Source organism: Arachis duranensis, unplaced genomic scaffold (assembly GCF_000817695.3).
Source record: "Arachis duranensis cultivar V14167 unplaced genomic scaffold, aradu.V14167.gnm2.J7QH unplaced_Scaffold_165934, whole genome shotgun sequence".
In the NCBI taxonomy this organism is placed as follows: domain Eukaryota; kingdom Viridiplantae; phylum Streptophyta; class Magnoliopsida; order Fabales; family Fabaceae; genus Arachis; species Arachis duranensis.
The window spans coordinates 1,583,737-1,601,377 of NW_026264258.1; the positions used below are offsets into that span (position 1 = coordinate 1,583,737).

Below are 17,641 nucleotides of genomic sequence, written 5' to 3' on the forward strand. Positions count from 1 at the left end.
TATATATATGATGAGTTTGGAAACTCTAATTTAATTTGATGATGATCAAACATTATTAATTTAATTAAATTATAAAATTATCAATTTGATTTTAATTCATATGTATTGATTGATAATTTTGTTTGTGCAGATTTCTATTGGACCGAAAATAAAAAATAAATGTTGCAAGCCCAAGTGTGAATTTTGGTTAAGCATTGGTTCAAAAATAAATAATAAAGTGTGATTGAATTATTATTTTTGGATTAGGCCAGATTCTATTAACATTATCGTTAGCCCAACTCAAATCTTGGTTGGATACCCCAATGCTTGATCCGAAACCAATTGAGAGAGAAATCAAAAGTTTTGCCTTATGCTTTCAACGGATCTCATGTAGTGAATTTCAAATTCAATTAATTTGAATTAATTTACATTGAAAATCATGAGAGAAAAATTGTCATTGACTTCATTGATTGCCTTAATGTTACAAAGAAAAAGCAACTCACTTTTAATTAATATGTTCAATTCCATTTAATTGCTTTTTCTTTCAACTCTCTCTTCTCTCTCATCCTTCTTCTTCATTTTCGGTCATATCAACACAGATAAAGTATGAAGGCTATGGCTAGTCACCGAAGAGAAGAAGAAGCACGCAATAAGACCATCACAACGATAGTAAGAAAAAGAAAACATAAAGTATGTAGTGGCTAAAATCTTCAACCATGAATGGTAAGATTTGGTGAAGAGATCTTGGCTTCTTTGTACCAAAAATGGATGATGAAGATTTTGGTTAGTAGAGGAAGATTTCTTGGAAGTATGGCTCGTCTCTACTTTTGGGTTCACTCATCACAGAAGGTAGTTAGGGTGGCTACGTGAAGAATGAAGCAAAAGTGGAGCAGGAGGAGCTGTCATCATCAAACATGCATCAAGGGCTAGGAGTTCATCTTGGAGTGCAAGGCAAGATGGAAGGTTCGGATTGATGATTGTTGGTGACCAAAGAAGAACCAGAGGTAATTGCATGTTGGTTATTGCATTCGGTTACTTCTCCTCTCTCTCTGGTCGAACCGGTTTTGCATGAAGAAGAATAAGTTTAGCTTGGTTTTTGGTTTCAACCGTGGAGACTTCTCCTTTTATAAAAAAGGGTGAACAACTAGGCTTGAAGCAAGGAAGGGTGAGAGTGCAAGGTACAGAGTTCTCAGAGCTACTTAAACTAACAGATTTTCTTCTCTTTTAATGTATTCTGTTTTGTATTTTTCTATTTAATTTTGTCATGTCTTGAGTCTCATGGAAAAAAGACAAACAGTGAGGTTTGTATGAAAAAGCCATAGAGCAGAAAAAGGCAGAGAGTGCAAAATTAAAAAAAAAAGTCATAGATGTCCTTAGAGTTCTTTTGTACATTTGTGTTGTGTTTCATGATTCTGTGGGAATCTTCTTATAAGTTGGATTAGCACTTTACAGTTAAAAACTTGGCAGTGACCAAGTCAAGTTTAGAATTGGGTTTAGAATTCTGGACTTGTCCCAGATAGGAAGGGTAGTTCTTAGGGAGAATTAGTGCTTATAATCAAGAAAGATTATAGTGAAATTCCATCATCTTTGTGATGGAGACTGGATGTAGGCTGCACTGTACTTAGCAGTTGAACGAGGATATATCTGGGTATAATTTTCTTTCTCTTCTACTCCATTTTCTGTTTCTACTGCATAAGAGAAAAAACCACAAAATATCTCGTGCCAAGTGACAAGACAAAAAGAAAAAGTCTCGTGGCTAAGGACGAGACAAAAATAAAAAAATCTCCAGAAGTTATTTCAAAAACCAGCAAGTGTTCTAAAGTGAAAAAAGGGACTAAGATTCAATCTCCTTCTCTTAGCCACTAAAACCATCAATATATTAATTTATTTTGTTACTAATTAATGTGATCTATTGCTTAATCTCATTATATTATACTAATGCATGTATTACTAACGTGTCGTGTAAAAGTAATACGAGTGAAATTAGTTGAGAATTTGAGATGACAATTAAGCCACTTATAACTTAATTAAGAAGTTTTAGGTTCAATTATTAAAAATGGCAAAACAAATATTTTTATTAAATTATATATATAATGAATAATATTTTAGAAAAAAATTATACATGAACCTTTTACATATATATTAGTGGATATTAATTCATCTTTCATTAATAAATGTATATAAAAATAATAAATATAAAATTAATTAAGATGATAATAAATACCTTACACTCAATTATTGTAACAACTAACAAGGAGTCAAGGACCTACAAATTACAATTGCGCCGTCTCTGAAATTAGAAATGGGGGTCAACAATGATGAACCATGGAATTATTTCATTAACAAATGTCTGGATCCTATTATATATGCTGCCATGATTAATCATTAAATTAAAGAATTACACTAACAAACAGAATGAAAAGTGTGATGCACGATGTGTAACACAATAATACTAATATAATAATCCATTATGGTTTTAGAAAAGCATTGAAGCATAAGATGCAATGCATTTGGTTTGCCTTTTTATTTTTTTTAATATATATTTGTCTTTTAAATTTTATAAAAAAAATAAAAACAGGAGATGAAAACATAAAACAAGTACTTTTGAATTTTTTTTATACATTTGTTGACTTTTGTCCTTTTATTCAGATCTTTACATTTTCATGCTAGTTTTTTCTTTTGTTCGTTTAATAAAAATAATTAAAAATTTTAATTCTTTTATGTATTTAATATTATTATAATACTTTTTTCTTGCTTTTTATCTTTTTAACACTACTATTAAACTTAACTTTTTATTATTAAACTTAATTTTCCCAGATCTTAAAAGTGGTTTTTTATACCATACTAATATTTTTATTCGTGAAAAATTACAGATATATTTAGACTAAAATTAATTATGATAAAATATAATAAAAATATCTAATTGTAATGTAGAATACAAATAATAAAAAAAATAACAAATAGTAGTAATAAAAAAATAACAAACTATTTTAAATTTAAAATTTTTTTTGAATATAATATTTATTGTGTTATTTAAAGCATGCACTTCTTTGTTGTGAATAAAGATTTTTAACTTTTTTTTTTTACATCGAACACGAGATATAGTAACATAAAGTTGTCCGTGACTAAACACGAATTTAGGAAGATACACTCTAACATTGCTAAGAGATTGTCCTTAATTTTTATTGGTTGATGATCATGGCATATAAGACAATAATTAGATAGCTTCCAACTAATACTTCTGTTTCTATAACATGATTAGATAACCTTGTTATAATTAGTCTGGTGTCATTACATAAACTTGTAAATTGGTCTAGATTTTTTAAAAATATTATAGGAATTCCAACCTTCAACTTCAAAGCATGATGAGGTAATTCTGAGCATTGGGGGCTATTTAAAAATTCTGGAGTAAGTATTTCAGTAGTATACTATACGCTTCCATAAGATTTGTCAACACTATATGAACTCAAGTAAATTTTTTCATCTTCTGAAATTTTCATGATAATATATTGATTTACTTTCTCAACGACATCAAGCATAGAATAAAAAATTGCTCGTGATTGCAACCAATTAGAATCCAAGTGATTTTCAAAAAGATTTGGATATATACAATCCACAATAGAACTAAGAGGATCTTTAAAATTTGATATGAGCAACTCAATAGGAATCATAATCTCAGAGATGCCATCATTAGACCCACCTGTATTGCCATCTTTAACATTTAAGATCCATTATGAAACAAAGTCAATTCATCATTATCCGCATGTGAAGATTCCTCTAATCTCATATTTTTTGTAAGTCTCAAAATACTACAATAGTCCCATATGTAAGAGGAACATATACTTGCATTAAAAATTTCTGTCCTGCCACCTCCAATAATGACAGAAAGAATTTGTCTAAAATTTCCACAAAAAACTACTACCTTCCCACCTAAAGGCAAATTAGCATTATTATTATCTGTAGATGACATAATGTCTCTTAAACTTTTATCAATTGCGTCAACACTATATCTGTGAACCATAAACGTTTCATCCCATATGATAAGCTTTTTTTGCTTTAACAACTCAGCTAGTTTACTATTTTGTTTGATATTACATACAGAATTCTCATGCACCGTTAATGATATCATATAAAATAGAAAAGTTAAACACTAAACTAACTCAAAGAATGGGTAACAGTATTAATAGCATATAAAAAAATTATCATAGCAAACTCACTAGAAATATCATCATAGTTGAAATCATAATCAACTCTAACAGAAACTAATTCATCTTTTAAAATATCAAATTCAGAATCTTGAGAAAATAACTTCATCTCATTGATCACATGTCGTCCAAAAGATAAATGACAACTTGGATGTGTCATAGATTTCTTTGTATTTAAATAATCTTGACCAGCAAAATCTCCATATTGAAATGCATTTGGATTAAAAAATATTTGTGTAAAAGATTCTAATCTTTCAAGTTCATCAATCAACATATGTGCTAGTAGGTACGAAGTACTTGCAACAAACTTTCTATCTTTACAGTTTTTTTTAATTTTCACCAATACCAATAAAAATATTTTTCTTTTTTGACTCTCTTTTAGTGATTTCAGCTAACACTTCTTTTTTCTTAAAATTTTCATATTTCTTTCATTAATTTGAGAGTCTCCAGTTCTTTTTTATCGTCCTCTTTTCAGTAGTAATATTAATTTTCTTCTTAATCTAGCTTTTCTGAACTCATCTTTAGTAGATTTTTTTTCAATAATAACTGCAAAAATTACAACAAAATAAACTAATAAATTCTAATATCAAATAGTAAATTAATATAATAATTTAAAATAGAAAGCAATTTAAATTAAAGATGCCTAGTAAAATTTATACAAACTAATGAAAAAATATTGTTTAGATATGTATAAATAATCTATGTATAAATTCAAGTTAAATGTCATATGTGATTGAAATAAAAATGATAGCATATATAATAGATTGAAATGAGGTTTATGTGATATTTAAAGCTTTAATTTATATCATGTAATGTAATACATCACAATGGTTAGATTCACATAAAGTTTAATCTGAATTAATATATTATAGTGTGCTTATAAAAATATAAAATTTGCAATTCGTATATATTTTAAATTGTATACGGATCATGTTAGAGTAGATAAAAAGAATTCTTTGATCCTTCTCCAAAAATACATGATTTTTTGTGCCTTAATGTGTATAATGGATTGAGTTGTTAGGATAGTATCATAAATAATAATGTGTATGAAAAATTGAGAGATGATAAAGTCTTATATAAATTTAAAAAATTTGGTCAGACATTAACAATCATCAGGATTTTTGAACTCCTCCTACAAACATAAAAACTCCAATAAACAGATTTGCCTATTACCACTTGTAAAATCAACAACGAAGTTTAGGCTTTGCAATTCAATAAACATGTAACGTGCAAGAAAAAGGAAGTGATGTAATTCATTAGGCTTTGCAATTCAATAAACATGTAACGTGCAAGAAAAAGGAAGTGATGTAATTCACCGAGTATTAAGTTTTGTTACCTAATATTTATAATACAAAACAATCATCAAATATATAATGTGCAAGGAAGTAATGCTATTAAAAAAATCAACAACTAAATTTAGGTCTAACAATTCAACAAACAAGTAAAGTGCAAAAGAAAGGAAGTGATGCAATTCACTGATTATTAAGTTTTGTACCGAATATTTATAATACAAAGTAATTCATCAAATATGTAATATGCAAGAAAGCAATGCTATAAAAAAATCAGCAACAAAATTTAAGCCTAACAATTCAACAGATATGTAATGTGCAAGAAAAGAGAAGTAAAGTAATTTACCAATTATTAAGTTCAAATTCATCAAACATATATTATGCAGTGAAGTGACTTTTGAGACTGTTTTCTAAAGGTTGCAGAAGCTATTGAAAACGAAAGTTCATGCGAAACAGCGCATAAGAACTTCAAAGGTGAAAGAGCGTTAAAATTGAAAGAAGATTTTTGTTAAGCACTTAATCTCAATTTGCAATTAGAAATTGTAATTAGGGTAAAGAAGTGAAAAATATTTCTCAGGATATTTACAATTGGAGTAAAAAGACAGAAAATATTTTTAATTTAAGTATAATGAAGAAATGTCATCTGTCAATTTTTGACTTTAAAATTAGATATATATAATAGATATAATAAGAAGAGAGAGATGCAAATCAAACACACAATTTTAAATTCAAATAAAATAGATAAAATAACCATTAAATTAAATAAATTGTGACCAATTGTTAATAACAAAAAATGACAGAAATATTGCGTGAACGTGAGTGCATTGAGCAGTGTTCAATAATTATTACTGGTATCTAAGTGGATTATGAATTTATGATTTTTCTAAGTTATATTTTCCGAAGCGCGCGACTCACGTGTGGCTTCTGAAACCATAAAGCTGGTCAATGGTGATTCCATAATTTCATGCACTCAGCATTCACATCATCAATGGTAAAATCATTCAATTAACTTCTCTTTTTCTTTCTCATTTTTCCCCTCTGAAAATGCCAAATATATCGTCCAAAATATTTTAGTGCCACTTTGGAATTGTCTTTCTAAGGAGAATAATATTCTTTTTATTAATGAAAATCATTCTATATAACTATAAGGGTGTTTAGATTATTTTTTTAATATTTTAATTAAAATAGCAAAAAAGTTATTTTAATTTAAGTTAACAATATATTGGTTTTTGAAAAACAAAATTTAAAAATTATTATTAAAAAAATAATTTTTATATTTTTATATCCAAACATAAAATTATTGAGTTAATATTTTTTAAAATTTAAATATACGTACTATTTTAAAGAATGAAACTACTTAGTGTGTGTTTGGATTACAGTTTGTAAACTGAGGTTTGTGTAAAATTGATTTTGTAAAATTGATTTTGATCAAAAGTAAGTTAGTGTTAACGTGGTTTATGTTTGGCAATTTTTATTCAAAATGGATTATAGTAAATTAAATATTGTTTGGATTACATTATTCAAAATCACTTTTAGGTAAAAAATTACAGAAAAGGACATGAGTTTAAATAATTATTTTATGTTATTTTATAATTTTATTTTAAATATTTAAATAAATTTTAATATTTTTTTAGTATTTTTAATATTGTTTAGTAGTCTAATAAGATTAATATAATCATAATACAAAATAAAAAAATATTCCATGTAAAAAAGAAATAACAATAACAATAAAAAACTCATATAAATAAAAAAACAAAAATTTTATAAAAAATAATAATATGCATAAGAGAATATTAGAAAAAATATTATAAAAAAACAAATATATGAATAATGAAGGATATAATTGGTACATACAACATAATTTTTAATCCAACGTGAAAAGCTAAACGGAAAAGCTAGAATTTATAGCTTTTGGTAAACGTGGGTTTAACATAAAAATCACTTCTGCGTTTAGAGGATAAAAATGTTGCCAAACATAAAGATGAAGCGTTCAAGAAGCTCAAACGCGCTTCTTTCTTCCCCAATGCAAATCCAAACACACCCTTAATTATTAGACTAGAATGATCTGTGTGTTTTTTCTTTTAGCTTAACTAATATTTTTTTTTTATTTTGATTAAAACAACATCATTCTTATACTATTATAGTATTATTAGGTATCCAACTTACCTAACTCAACTAACTAAGATTTTATAACTCCAATCTAAAATCATTAGGAATGACTTAATTTATGTTATTATTAATCATTAATTATAAAGTGGAGGGAAAATTATTCTATAAAATTTTAGGAGGAGTTAACTATAAAAGAGAAATTTTTGTACCAAAAGTATTAAGAAGAATTAAATTATGCAATATTCAGAAAACACACCAAATTCTTTTTGTAATAGATAAATATATTTTTAAATTATTATTTTTCCGTAAACATATTTTCTCTTCTAATTGAATATCATATTCACATTCTATTAGAAAGAAAACATGTTTAGGAAAAAATAAATAAATAAAAAATAATCTAAAAAATTTATTTTTCTATTTAAATAAAATTTAATTCTTCTCTTTAAATATTACATAAATTAATAAGTTTTAGAATAATTTTCCATTTTCCACAACGTGGAACTGTTCAACGAAAATTTGGCGGGCACATGAAGTTTCTCTCTGCTCCGTCAATTCCCAATTCCGATTCCGCCTACTCCGAAAGCCTTAGCTTCCTAACTATTCTGCTTCGTTTGATTAGCTTCGATAGCTTCTGCTGCTGTTCCTCAATTAGGTTTTCAATCTACATTTCTCAATTCATTTCCGGGAAGCATAAATTTTTTTCCCTTTTTGGCTGTGCGATCCCTCGTGCTCTTATTTATATTCATGTAAGTTTCTATCATTTTCATTATCTCTGATTCTGGTTTCGAATTTCTCGTTTTTTAATTTTTTCACCTGTTTCGATTCAGCTGGTTAATAACCTAACTTGAAGTTTGTTCCTTTGTTGGCTTTTTTTTGCAGGTTGAATTGAATCAATCGACGGTTGATTCGAGGTAGTTGGATTAAAGATTGTGTAGATTTAGGGTTTAGATATCAGGAGAATAAGAAGTTATGGGAAAGGCATCTCCGAAGGAGAGGAATTGGAAGGCTAATAAAGGGAAGAGGCAGTTGAGGAGCTCGGGGAACAAGTACCTGAAGCCAGGAACTCTAGCTCAGCTTCGGATCAATAAGTCCTCTTCCACGTTGGTGTCGTCGTCATCAGCCTCCAGTGCTGCAAATGGCTGCACTGATCTTGGGAAGAAGAGGGTGGCGGTGTTGAGTTCAAGGAAGGCGCAGACTGGAGGTGATGTGGGGAATGGAGGCAAGGTGTTTGATAAAAGTCCCCAGATGCTGTCCCCTGTGAATTCAGTTAAGCAGAGTGGTTTCCTGGGAACACCAAAGACTCCCAGGATTGAGGATTGCTTATCAGAGTCTCGCCTTGAGGGTCTTCCCATGGATTTGTTGGTATAATTCTACTCACGTTTATCTTTTTGGCTTAATGTTTATTTCTTACTTATATTGAGTCTAGTTGCTTTTGGGATTTAGGAATATAGCATAATGTCAAAATATCAAAATTTGTTATATTCCATCAAATATTTAGCGTAGTTTTGAGTTTTATTACTTCTACCACTAATGTCTTCTATGTATTTGTATCTGTTGGTTTCAGTTTCTGATTTGTCTATATTTGTAAGTAATGAGACACTAATATCTAGCTCGTTTGATATTGATGATGTGGTTTGCTTCTTTTTGGCTGATTTTGTGATTTGTATTGATGCTGAAGACTATAGATGATGCTGCGATTTTCTATTTAATGTAACTTGATGCTTTGTTTATAATTCTCTTTTGTTTTTTTGTGTGTGTATTTGTTTCTTTGTCTTTGTCTGGAGGTGTTAACTGCTTGTGAAATGTGATCAGGAGTTAATTGGCTTTGTTGAATTTAGTAAAGATTTAGAAAACTGCACAGCTAAATGCACATGCATGCACATTCTAAAATACACAAGTCTGGGTCTCTTGTTTTGTTGAGCTTTCTATTTCATCTGTGGTGTTGACCCTCTTTTATAAATTTGAGGTTAAAATACTATGCAACCTGCATCATGATCAGCTGAGGGCTGTCTTCCATGTTTCTCGGAGAATTAGAAAAGCGGTGAGTTTTGTCTCTGCTGTGTATATAACTTTACTGTTTACTTATGACTAGCCTGCATGGTTCAGTTTTTTGTTTAATGGGAAACTTCTGAATGTTATTAGGTTGTGATTGCAAGACAGTTTTACTTCAATTATACTACACCAGATCGCTCTCGGCAAGAGATGTTAAGTACCATGACTCCCCGTCCTATTGAGCATTGGCCTTTTCTGTGGTATGTACTTTTAACAACATGCTATTTTCTTGAAACATTTTATGCCCGTCTTGTTCATAGTTCCATGATATTTTCAGCAAGGTTGATGGGAAGGGAGTGAGGATTGCAAGCCCACATACACCTAAAGCACCAAGACACGGGCCCCGACCACTATCTCGCCTTAGACTTTCTGAGATGCGACAGGTTGCTGCTGTTCTTTTCCGGGAGAAGGGAAAGGAACCAGCTTTCCCTTCTCGTTGTTTGGTGCCTTCAGTTATAGCAAAGCCCCTATGCAAGTCCTTGGCTTCTAATAGAGTTCTCTTCTATGAGGACGAACTATGCCAGGCTGTTGCTCAGAACAAACTTCTCTAGGTTGGTTGTTTGCTTTTCTTTTTTCGTCACTGCCTCGGTGATTCTCTACTGTGTATAGTAAGGATGTTAGAGTAGTAAGGATGCAATTTTGTAGTCTGTCTTGTGGCAGTTTAGCTGTGTGGATATTTCGGACGGATGTCAACGCAAGTGTGAAAGATTGGTGGAATAATATTATACATGTATATGTTTTGTATGGGTGAAACAATTGGGGGTTTCTTTCAGAAACAATGAATGGTCTTCTACATTAGTATAAAAGGCTGTGTTCTGTAATTTGATTACATGATTGCAAAGAGGGTTTTGCTGAAGTGGAGATGCAGTTGGTCATTATGTCAGTTTAAGTTGCTACGATTTAGTTTAATTTATGTCTGGTATTACAGTTGAGAACAACAAAGCGCCTTTGTCGGGTATTAATGCTTTAGATACATTTTATGGACAAAATGTTCCGCAAACATGGTTGGGAAACATGAAAAAAAAGGAGTTTTTGACCTAAAAATAATCATGTTTGGATAAAATCTGATTGTTATGCAGAATTTATTCATATTTTTTATTTAGGATTTTATCACCCAAAGTTTAAAATGTTTCAAAACTAATTCAATTTTGTCGTGTGGTTAAAATCATTAAGAGTCGATTGTTCTTATTAGTCAATACTTTTTCTTTGAAATCAACCATTTCTTTCTTTCTTTCGCGTCTGAAAATGTAGTTTGTAGTTGTTGAAATAACATATTTAATGATAAAATAAATATTTTTTAAAATTAAATAACGAAAAAGGCAAATATATTATGTTTTTTAGATCAAACGTTATTTTTTTTCAATAGATAAGCTAAAAATAGAAAAACTCGTACAAAATGTTAGTCAGACAACTTAAAAGTAAGAGAAACAAACACGAATAAATTTGCTGCAGTTTAAATACTTTTGATTGTTTGTGAAAATCCTGAGACGAAAACAAAAACAAAAACGGAAACAGCAAAGAGAATACCGAATGAAAAGACTATCATAACCCCGCTTATCTCTTGAATTCTTGATGCTGAGTATTCAGTATTCACCAAGCTTATTCTAGACCTTCTCATTTATCAGTCTACCACGGCTTTTACCAGGTAGAACACGGGCCTTAGTGTCCGGAAAGAAACGAAAAGATCCTGAAAGCTCTGTGACAGTTCCATCATTGGCAGAAATTTTAACAGGATAGCAGAGCAGGTGACCAGGAAGGTCAGTTGCATCTGAAACCCTAGCAAACATGTTCCAATTTATTTGAGCAAGTGTGTTCACCATTGTAATGCAATCTTCTCTTTCAGGGTCGTCGAATCTGTCATCTCGCACGTTAAGGTGCTCGTACCAAAGTGATTTGCGAAAACCATGGATCTCACCCCTTGCAGTTGTAGTAGCAGCAGCACCATGCTCGGTCACAACGGGTTGATAAGCTCCCATAGCAATTTCGGTGTCTCTGCCACCATTCATTGATCTCTCGTTCATATTAGCAGATCCAATGATTATGTATTTATCATCCACTGTCCAAAACAAGAAGTTATCGTCACTCAATAAACTTGTATAAATATTTAACAGTAACAACCAACTAGAGTAGTTTATATAAACGCTATTTCATAAAACTCTATAAGAAGAAAATCCAATGAAGGCAACAACCTTTCCCTGAATAATAATGATACAGTTTTGAGATATTGTGCGTGAAACTGTCATATTTTGTATTGTGGAAGCATTTTAGCAAAACCAGGATCTGTTTAGACTTCAGACATACATCAACTTGAAATTTTGTATTTCACAATCATTTGACAGTCTAGTTTCTAAAACAAAAATGTTATACTAAAATCAACCATTAAAATTAGTCACTAATATATAATATAGTTATATATTGATGGCTAATTTTAGTTATTGATTTTAGTGTACAAGTAGGATGGTTATTTGTAAAATTGCTTAGTGTTTAACTTACCTATCATCATCTTGGAATGCACATAAATCATGAATCGCCTAGCATTTTGGGCCATCATGTAATCATTATCTTTATTCTTCTCCTCCTTTTCATCCTCCATCTCCTCCTCGTCCTCAGTCTCTGCCTTCTCCTCATCTTCCTCTTCCTCGTCATCATCATCATAATCATCACCATCATCATCATCCTTATCATCATCGGTCTCTGCCTTCTGCTCCTCCTCTTCTTTCCTCTCATCCTCCTTCTCTCGGTTTCCAAGACAAAAGAAAGACAAATATCTTTTAAGATCTTCCTCAGTTTTGTTCTCCCTATTGAGTGCTTGAGTAATGTCCCTGTACATCATCTCCATTGTCCTCCTCTGGTAATACAAAATTCGCTTAACATAAGAATCATATGGGCAAGGCTCTGGCCACATTGGAACCACAACATACACAGTGAAGTTTTGCTTAGCTTTAATCTTGCTAACAATTTTAAGTGAAATCTCCTTTGGAATGAGATTCAAACAATTCACGTGATCAATTTTGTTGCCATCATCATCTTTCCAGTCAAAACCACTTCCTACAAAATACTGATTCTCAATATAAATGAATCTTTCTGCACGCCTAATAGCATCAATATAGGCATCTTGAATGCTACGATCTATGATTCTACCGTTCCTTCTAACAAGACCAGCTCCGGCAACACCTTCAGGAGTGTTTGGTAACCCACAAGTAGCTTTATCATCAATAGATCTGAATAATTGAACGTTCCACATGCCATGACCTTGAAGGGGTTTCACTTGGTACAAATGATCGATGACATTTTCAAACTCTTGCTCCGGAACAAGAATGCCTTCTTTACCTATCTTCTTACATCTCTGCACAAAGGTGTCGTAAACATCCTTTGCAATAGGGCCTTCAAGCTTACAGTGCACGTCATGCCACGGTTCCCTTGGACCACCTTTTTCTATTGAAGAGCCGGGAAAGCACGGTTGGTGAAAATCTTCCTTGTGTTCATTTCTTAGAGTCCTGAAAAGTGAATGGGAAGGAGTATCATATCTTCCATAGCTAAGATCCAAACCGCCGATAAAACTCACTATTGTTCTTTTTCTGTTATTATCTGAGTTTTCAAGGGGCAACTCACTGTCCACCACCACAATCTTCTGGTGATGTGAGTATGTTGAGTAGAAAGGAGGACGAGAGCATAAAACACAGTGAACACGAGTCTTCTTATGAAAATACTTGTAAGCTTTTCTACCGCAAGCCTTCATTTTTCCACCACTACCATACCGAGTATCTGTTATATCCTTCCAAAGAAGCAGTACTACCCTGACACGGCCATCCTCTGCTTTTCTCTCGAGCAGCTGACCAAGTGTAGTTTCTCTTTCTTGCAATGTCCTCCTTGATGGATCCCTTAACAGTTTTGTATCAGTGTCAAGAGACCAGCCAGCAATGTATACAAACTTCTCTGCTTTCTTGATTGCATCAAATATATCCTCCCAGCAGCATCTCTGCGGCACCTGATTCTCCATTCTCTCCACACACTCATCAGGAATATGAGCATCTTGATACAAAGTTACCGCGCACCCGTTCCTCAGTGGGAACGACGTGCGAGGAACTTCACCAAATGCACTACTTTCGCCGACTTCAGCAGAAAACTGCAGCTCCACGTCCATCCGAACTTGATAGAGATTATTAAGAGAGAGAGAGAGAGAGTAATGAAACCGGATTAGTGCTGATTGTTTTCCTTGATAGGAGGTAGGAGGTGTGATCTTTCTCCATATATATATTATAAGCGATGGGATTAAGAAAAAGGAAAAGTATAGGTGAACAATAATCTTAGTGAATAATATGAACAATGGGTTACAAATGTAAATTACTCATAAATTTAATTAATGATGTAATTAATTTAATTATAATAATAATTATTTTTTAAAATTTAAAATATCAAATTTTTAAAATAAGGAACTGTAACACATTTTATATCCTCATACCATATCTCTTTTCTTTTGCGGTGGTCCTTCCCAACAAAGAAGACTTACTTCCCAGCCCATCCACAACCCACGATGCTCTCTGCCAACATCTAACACCTCTGCCATCACTACCGATGACCATTGTTGCCTATTCTCTCTCTCTTCCCTCTCTTCTCTTTTTCTTCCCTCTTTTTCTATTTCTCCTCAATTTCCTGTACGTTACTCTTGATCTTTGTGCAAAGTCCAACCCAGCAGTGGCTGAGTTCTGTGCCGCTGCAACATCACCTCTGCTACCCCTCTCTTTTCATTCTTCTCCTTTCACCAACGCAAGTTCCATACTTTTTCCTATTCTTGTTATTTCGTTTATTTATTTTAACTAATTTTTAATTCCGTTTTTAGTGTTTAGATTGATACTTTTTAGATTCCAAAATATTTGATGGCTGATTTTCTGGATTGATTGCTGCTTAAATTGAGTTTAAAATCTCTGTTTACATATTATGCACACCATATGCTCGATGAAATACCTGAGTGAAACTTTTTGTTTAATTCTTATGTTTGGTCAGCATTTGTCTTAAATTTTGTTATCTTTAGGCATTATAATTCAAAATTGTGTAATATTATGCTATTTTTAATGATGTTTAGATTGAGTTTTGACATGACACTTGATTATTAGTTTTGTTTAAACACCAAATTGGTTTAAAATTTTAAATTTAGTCATTTGATCAGTGTAATTTAAGAAATGCATATCATGTTTAGTTAAGTGAATTGAATGAAACTACCAATTTAGGTATGTTTTAAACATTCCACATGGTTGCCATTAGATTATTTTAAATTTTCATCCTTATGCTTCCATGCCATGCTTGCACAAACAAATTTGGTCACAACTCACTTTACAAATAGAAATACATGCTCTAAGTGGAGATTGCTGTTTAATTTGGATGCTCACTAAATGTGTTTTTTTGTTTTCGCATTCTTTTTTATTTTTCACGCTATATGATATCGCTAAAGAATATATGTACAGTTGTGCATAAGATACAATATAGTACTCAAAGATCCCAAAACTTTAATTAGCAAGTCCATAATACATACAACACTGATTACTACTATAAGAAAAATAAATTAATTAATAAACAAATAAGGAGTAGAAGAAATAAGAGATGATTGACATGGAAGGAATTGAAGAAACGAAAATGGAGAATGGGAATGTACCATTCACATCCAAGAAGAAATAATGAGTTTTTGACTTTTCAAAGCATAGAAATGGACTTGATTTTAGATTGTGTAGGTGTGATTTAGATGTAGCAGATCCATGCATGCTCTATTCAAATACTTAATATGAGTACACTTTTCATTGTTATTATTTCTTGTAAGTTATATATAGTAATAAATTTTTAATGATCTTTTTAGAAAAAGTATTAATAAAATATTTTTAGTTGAAACTTGTTTAATAGTACGGTATCTAATTAGTTTGTGTATGTTTGATTGTAGGTCATAGAATGTACGGGAAGTGATGACACGGATCTTGTTGATGAGGTTTGGTCTCTAGTATATTGCTGTTTCTTCGTGAACTGCATATTTGAATCGACCATTAATCCTCATGTTCGATGTATGTTTTGAACTGATTCGCAGTTACCGGATCATAGTTGCTTTGTCGAAGACGAAATACCAAGAGTTGAGATGCGGTTTGAGCATTTGAAGCTGGTTTAGGATTTTTATGCAACATATGCAAAGAAAGTCGGTTTCGATTCAATAGCGTAGCGGATGGTTATTTAGTACCCAAATGGTTATTTTGTAATAGCCTTGGTGTGGTGTGTATAATTAGTTACTATTATTTTAAACTGGATATTCTATTTAATAGGATAGCGGATGTTTATTTCCTTTGTTACCCAGATGGTTATTTTGAATAGTTTGGGTGTAGTGTGTGTGATTCGTTAAAAGTATTATTTGGGTTTTAGGATTTAATGGGTGTCATGCTCAAATATAAATAGGCATTCAGGGTTTCAGTCCCAATATACCAAAACTGCTTTTGTTGCTCTTTTTTCATCAGAAGAGTCACAATTTATCCGCTTAGGGATACAGAAGATTTTGGTTAGTTGAAGAAGATCAAAACCACAAGATCTAAATCCTTCCATCAATTTTTGACTTTTATGAGTAAATGTACGCTTTCGTATTATAATATATTTTTGATAATTTAATATGGATGATCTGAATTAATGAAATAATTTATTCAAATATAAATTATATATTTTTTGTGTATAAATACATGTAAATATTTTTTTGGCGATTTAACAACCTCAAAGTGCAGCTCATCATGGGAATAGCATGGATTAGTGACGAAGATTCATGATTTATTGAACAAAAAGTGGGTGATTCATTTTAATTTAATAGTAAGGGAAGCTAATCCTATTGTGGACTATTTGGTTAGACTGAAAGTTTGTGATAATGTTAAATATTTAGAATGGTTATAATTTGAGAGTTCTCTTTTTGAAGTTGTTTGTGGTGAAGCTAAAATTTGTTGAATTTTATTTTTTTGGTTTTTTTATTTAGTTAGACACTTAAAAAATACATATAAATATAGATACAAATTATTATTAATTAAATAATAATAATAAGTAATAAAAATTTTTTTGATAATAACGTAACATTGTTTAATATATAATTGGGTTGTCATTTAAATACTGAACGCGAATGGTATTAATTATTAAAACTTTTTTTTCGAGTGAGTTATGGTTTGTGGATAAAGACGAAATTTTAATTCTCATAAATATTGAAAGTAATGCCAAAATATATATTTACTGAAAGTCAGTATTTTTATGTTATTTTTGTATTTATTTTTATTCTTACTTTTAATACATTTAGTGTATTAATAGACATTAAATTGAATAAGCTATTATTTTTATTTATGTTGAATAAATTCTTTCGAAATAATTTTCAAACGGTGTAAATAAATTAAATTGAGCAAATTTATTTTTTGTTGTATTAAAAAATTAAATAAAAATATAAAATATTTTTTTAATTTCAATTTATTTTTTATATTATTTTTTATTTTAATTTTAATTTATCTTTTTCATTCAAATTTTAATCTTTATCTTTATCTTTTTATTTATTTTTTTTTATCACTAGCGCTACTCATTAATACTTTTGGCTTGTATCCTCTTTCATTTTAATTTTGTTTAATGTAGTAAACTCTTGATACTCTTATCGCTATTTTATACCATTAATGTCACTTAATTCTAAAACACTCAAAGAAAATACATACAGCTTTTTAAATATATAAAAATATTTTTGTCACGAATAAAAGTGAAAGTGGTTTTTGGAACGTTCTAATAATTCAAAAGAGGTAGAATCGGTGATTAATCCAAATAAAATATTAATAAAGTATTGACTGAATGCATCTGGGTACTAAATAAATCTTTCACCGTGTAGTCACTTTCTATTAAGACACCCTTTTGGATTTTGGTATTGTCCACTTTAGACATTTGTTATCGCCGGAGAATAATTAATGACCTCAACTAAGTCTTTCTTTTCTAATTTTGTTCAAATAAAGCATGTCGGCCACATTCGGA

General features: G+C 30.7%; 3 protein-coding genes across 3 annotated transcripts; 2 read left to right on the forward strand and 1 right to left on the reverse strand.

Moving 5' to 3' along the window:
- Positions 1–8,121: 8,121 nt before the first annotated feature.
- Positions 8,122–10,490, forward strand: LOC127743868 (F-box protein At4g35930). Its single transcript, XM_052256046.1, has 5 exons — positions 8,122–8,328; positions 8,462–8,944; positions 9,549–9,623; positions 9,725–9,834; positions 9,912–10,490. The coding sequence occupies exons 2-5, from the start codon at positions 8,552–8,554 to the stop codon at positions 10,183–10,185; spliced, it is 852 nt and encodes a 283-aa protein (XP_052112006.1). The 5' UTR covers positions 8,122–8,328; positions 8,462–8,551; the 3' UTR covers positions 10,186–10,490.
- Positions 10,491–11,053: 563 nt separating this feature from the next.
- LOC127743869 (phospholipase D alpha 1-like) lies at positions 11,054–13,838 on the reverse strand. Its single transcript, XM_052256047.1, has 2 exons — positions 12,128–13,838; positions 11,054–11,690 (listed from the first exon to the last, which is right to left on the reverse strand). The coding sequence occupies exons 1-2, from the start codon at positions 13,776–13,778 to the stop codon at positions 11,239–11,241; spliced, it is 2,103 nt and encodes a 700-aa protein (XP_052112007.1). The 5' UTR covers positions 13,779–13,838; the 3' UTR covers positions 11,054–11,238.
- Positions 13,839–14,121: 283 nt separating this feature from the next.
- On the forward strand, positions 14,122–16,178 carry LOC127743870 (uncharacterized). Its single transcript, XM_052256048.1, has 3 exons — positions 14,122–14,401; positions 15,564–15,608; positions 15,705–16,178. The coding sequence occupies exons 1-3, from the start codon at positions 14,210–14,212 to the stop codon at positions 15,780–15,782; spliced, it is 315 nt and encodes a 104-aa protein (XP_052112008.1). The 5' UTR covers positions 14,122–14,209; the 3' UTR covers positions 15,783–16,178.
- The last annotated feature ends 1,463 nt before the right edge of the window (positions 16,179–17,641 follow it).

Coding starts and splice junctions, on each gene's coding strand:
- LOC127743868 (XM_052256046.1), top strand. CDS start 8,552: ATGGGAAAGGCATCTCCGAAGGAGAGGAATTGGAAGGCTAATAAAGGG. Junction 8,945..9,548: donor GTCTTCCCATGGATTTGTTG/GTATAATTCTAC, acceptor TATAAATTTGAG/GTTAAAATACTATGCAACCT. Junction 9,624..9,724: donor CTCGGAGAATTAGAAAAGCG/GTGAGTTTTGTC, acceptor GAATGTTATTAG/GTTGTGATTGCAAGACAGTT.
- LOC127743869 (XM_052256047.1), bottom strand. CDS start 13,778: ATGGACGTGGAGCTGCAGTTTTCTGCTGAAGTCGGCGAAAGTAGTGCA. Junction 11,691..12,127: donor GCATTCCAAGATGATGATAG/GTAAGTTAAACA, acceptor TGTTTTGGACAG/TGGATGATAAATACATAATC.
- LOC127743870 (XM_052256048.1), top strand. CDS start 14,210: ATGACCATTGTTGCCTATTCTCTCTCTCTTCCCTCTCTTCTCTTTTTC. Junction 14,402..15,563: donor ATTCTTCTCCTTTCACCAAC/GCAAGTTCCATA, acceptor GTTTGATTGTAG/GTCATAGAATGTACGGGAAG. Junction 15,609..15,704: donor ACACGGATCTTGTTGATGAG/GTTTGGTCTCTA, acceptor ACTGATTCGCAG/TTACCGGATCATAGTTGCTT.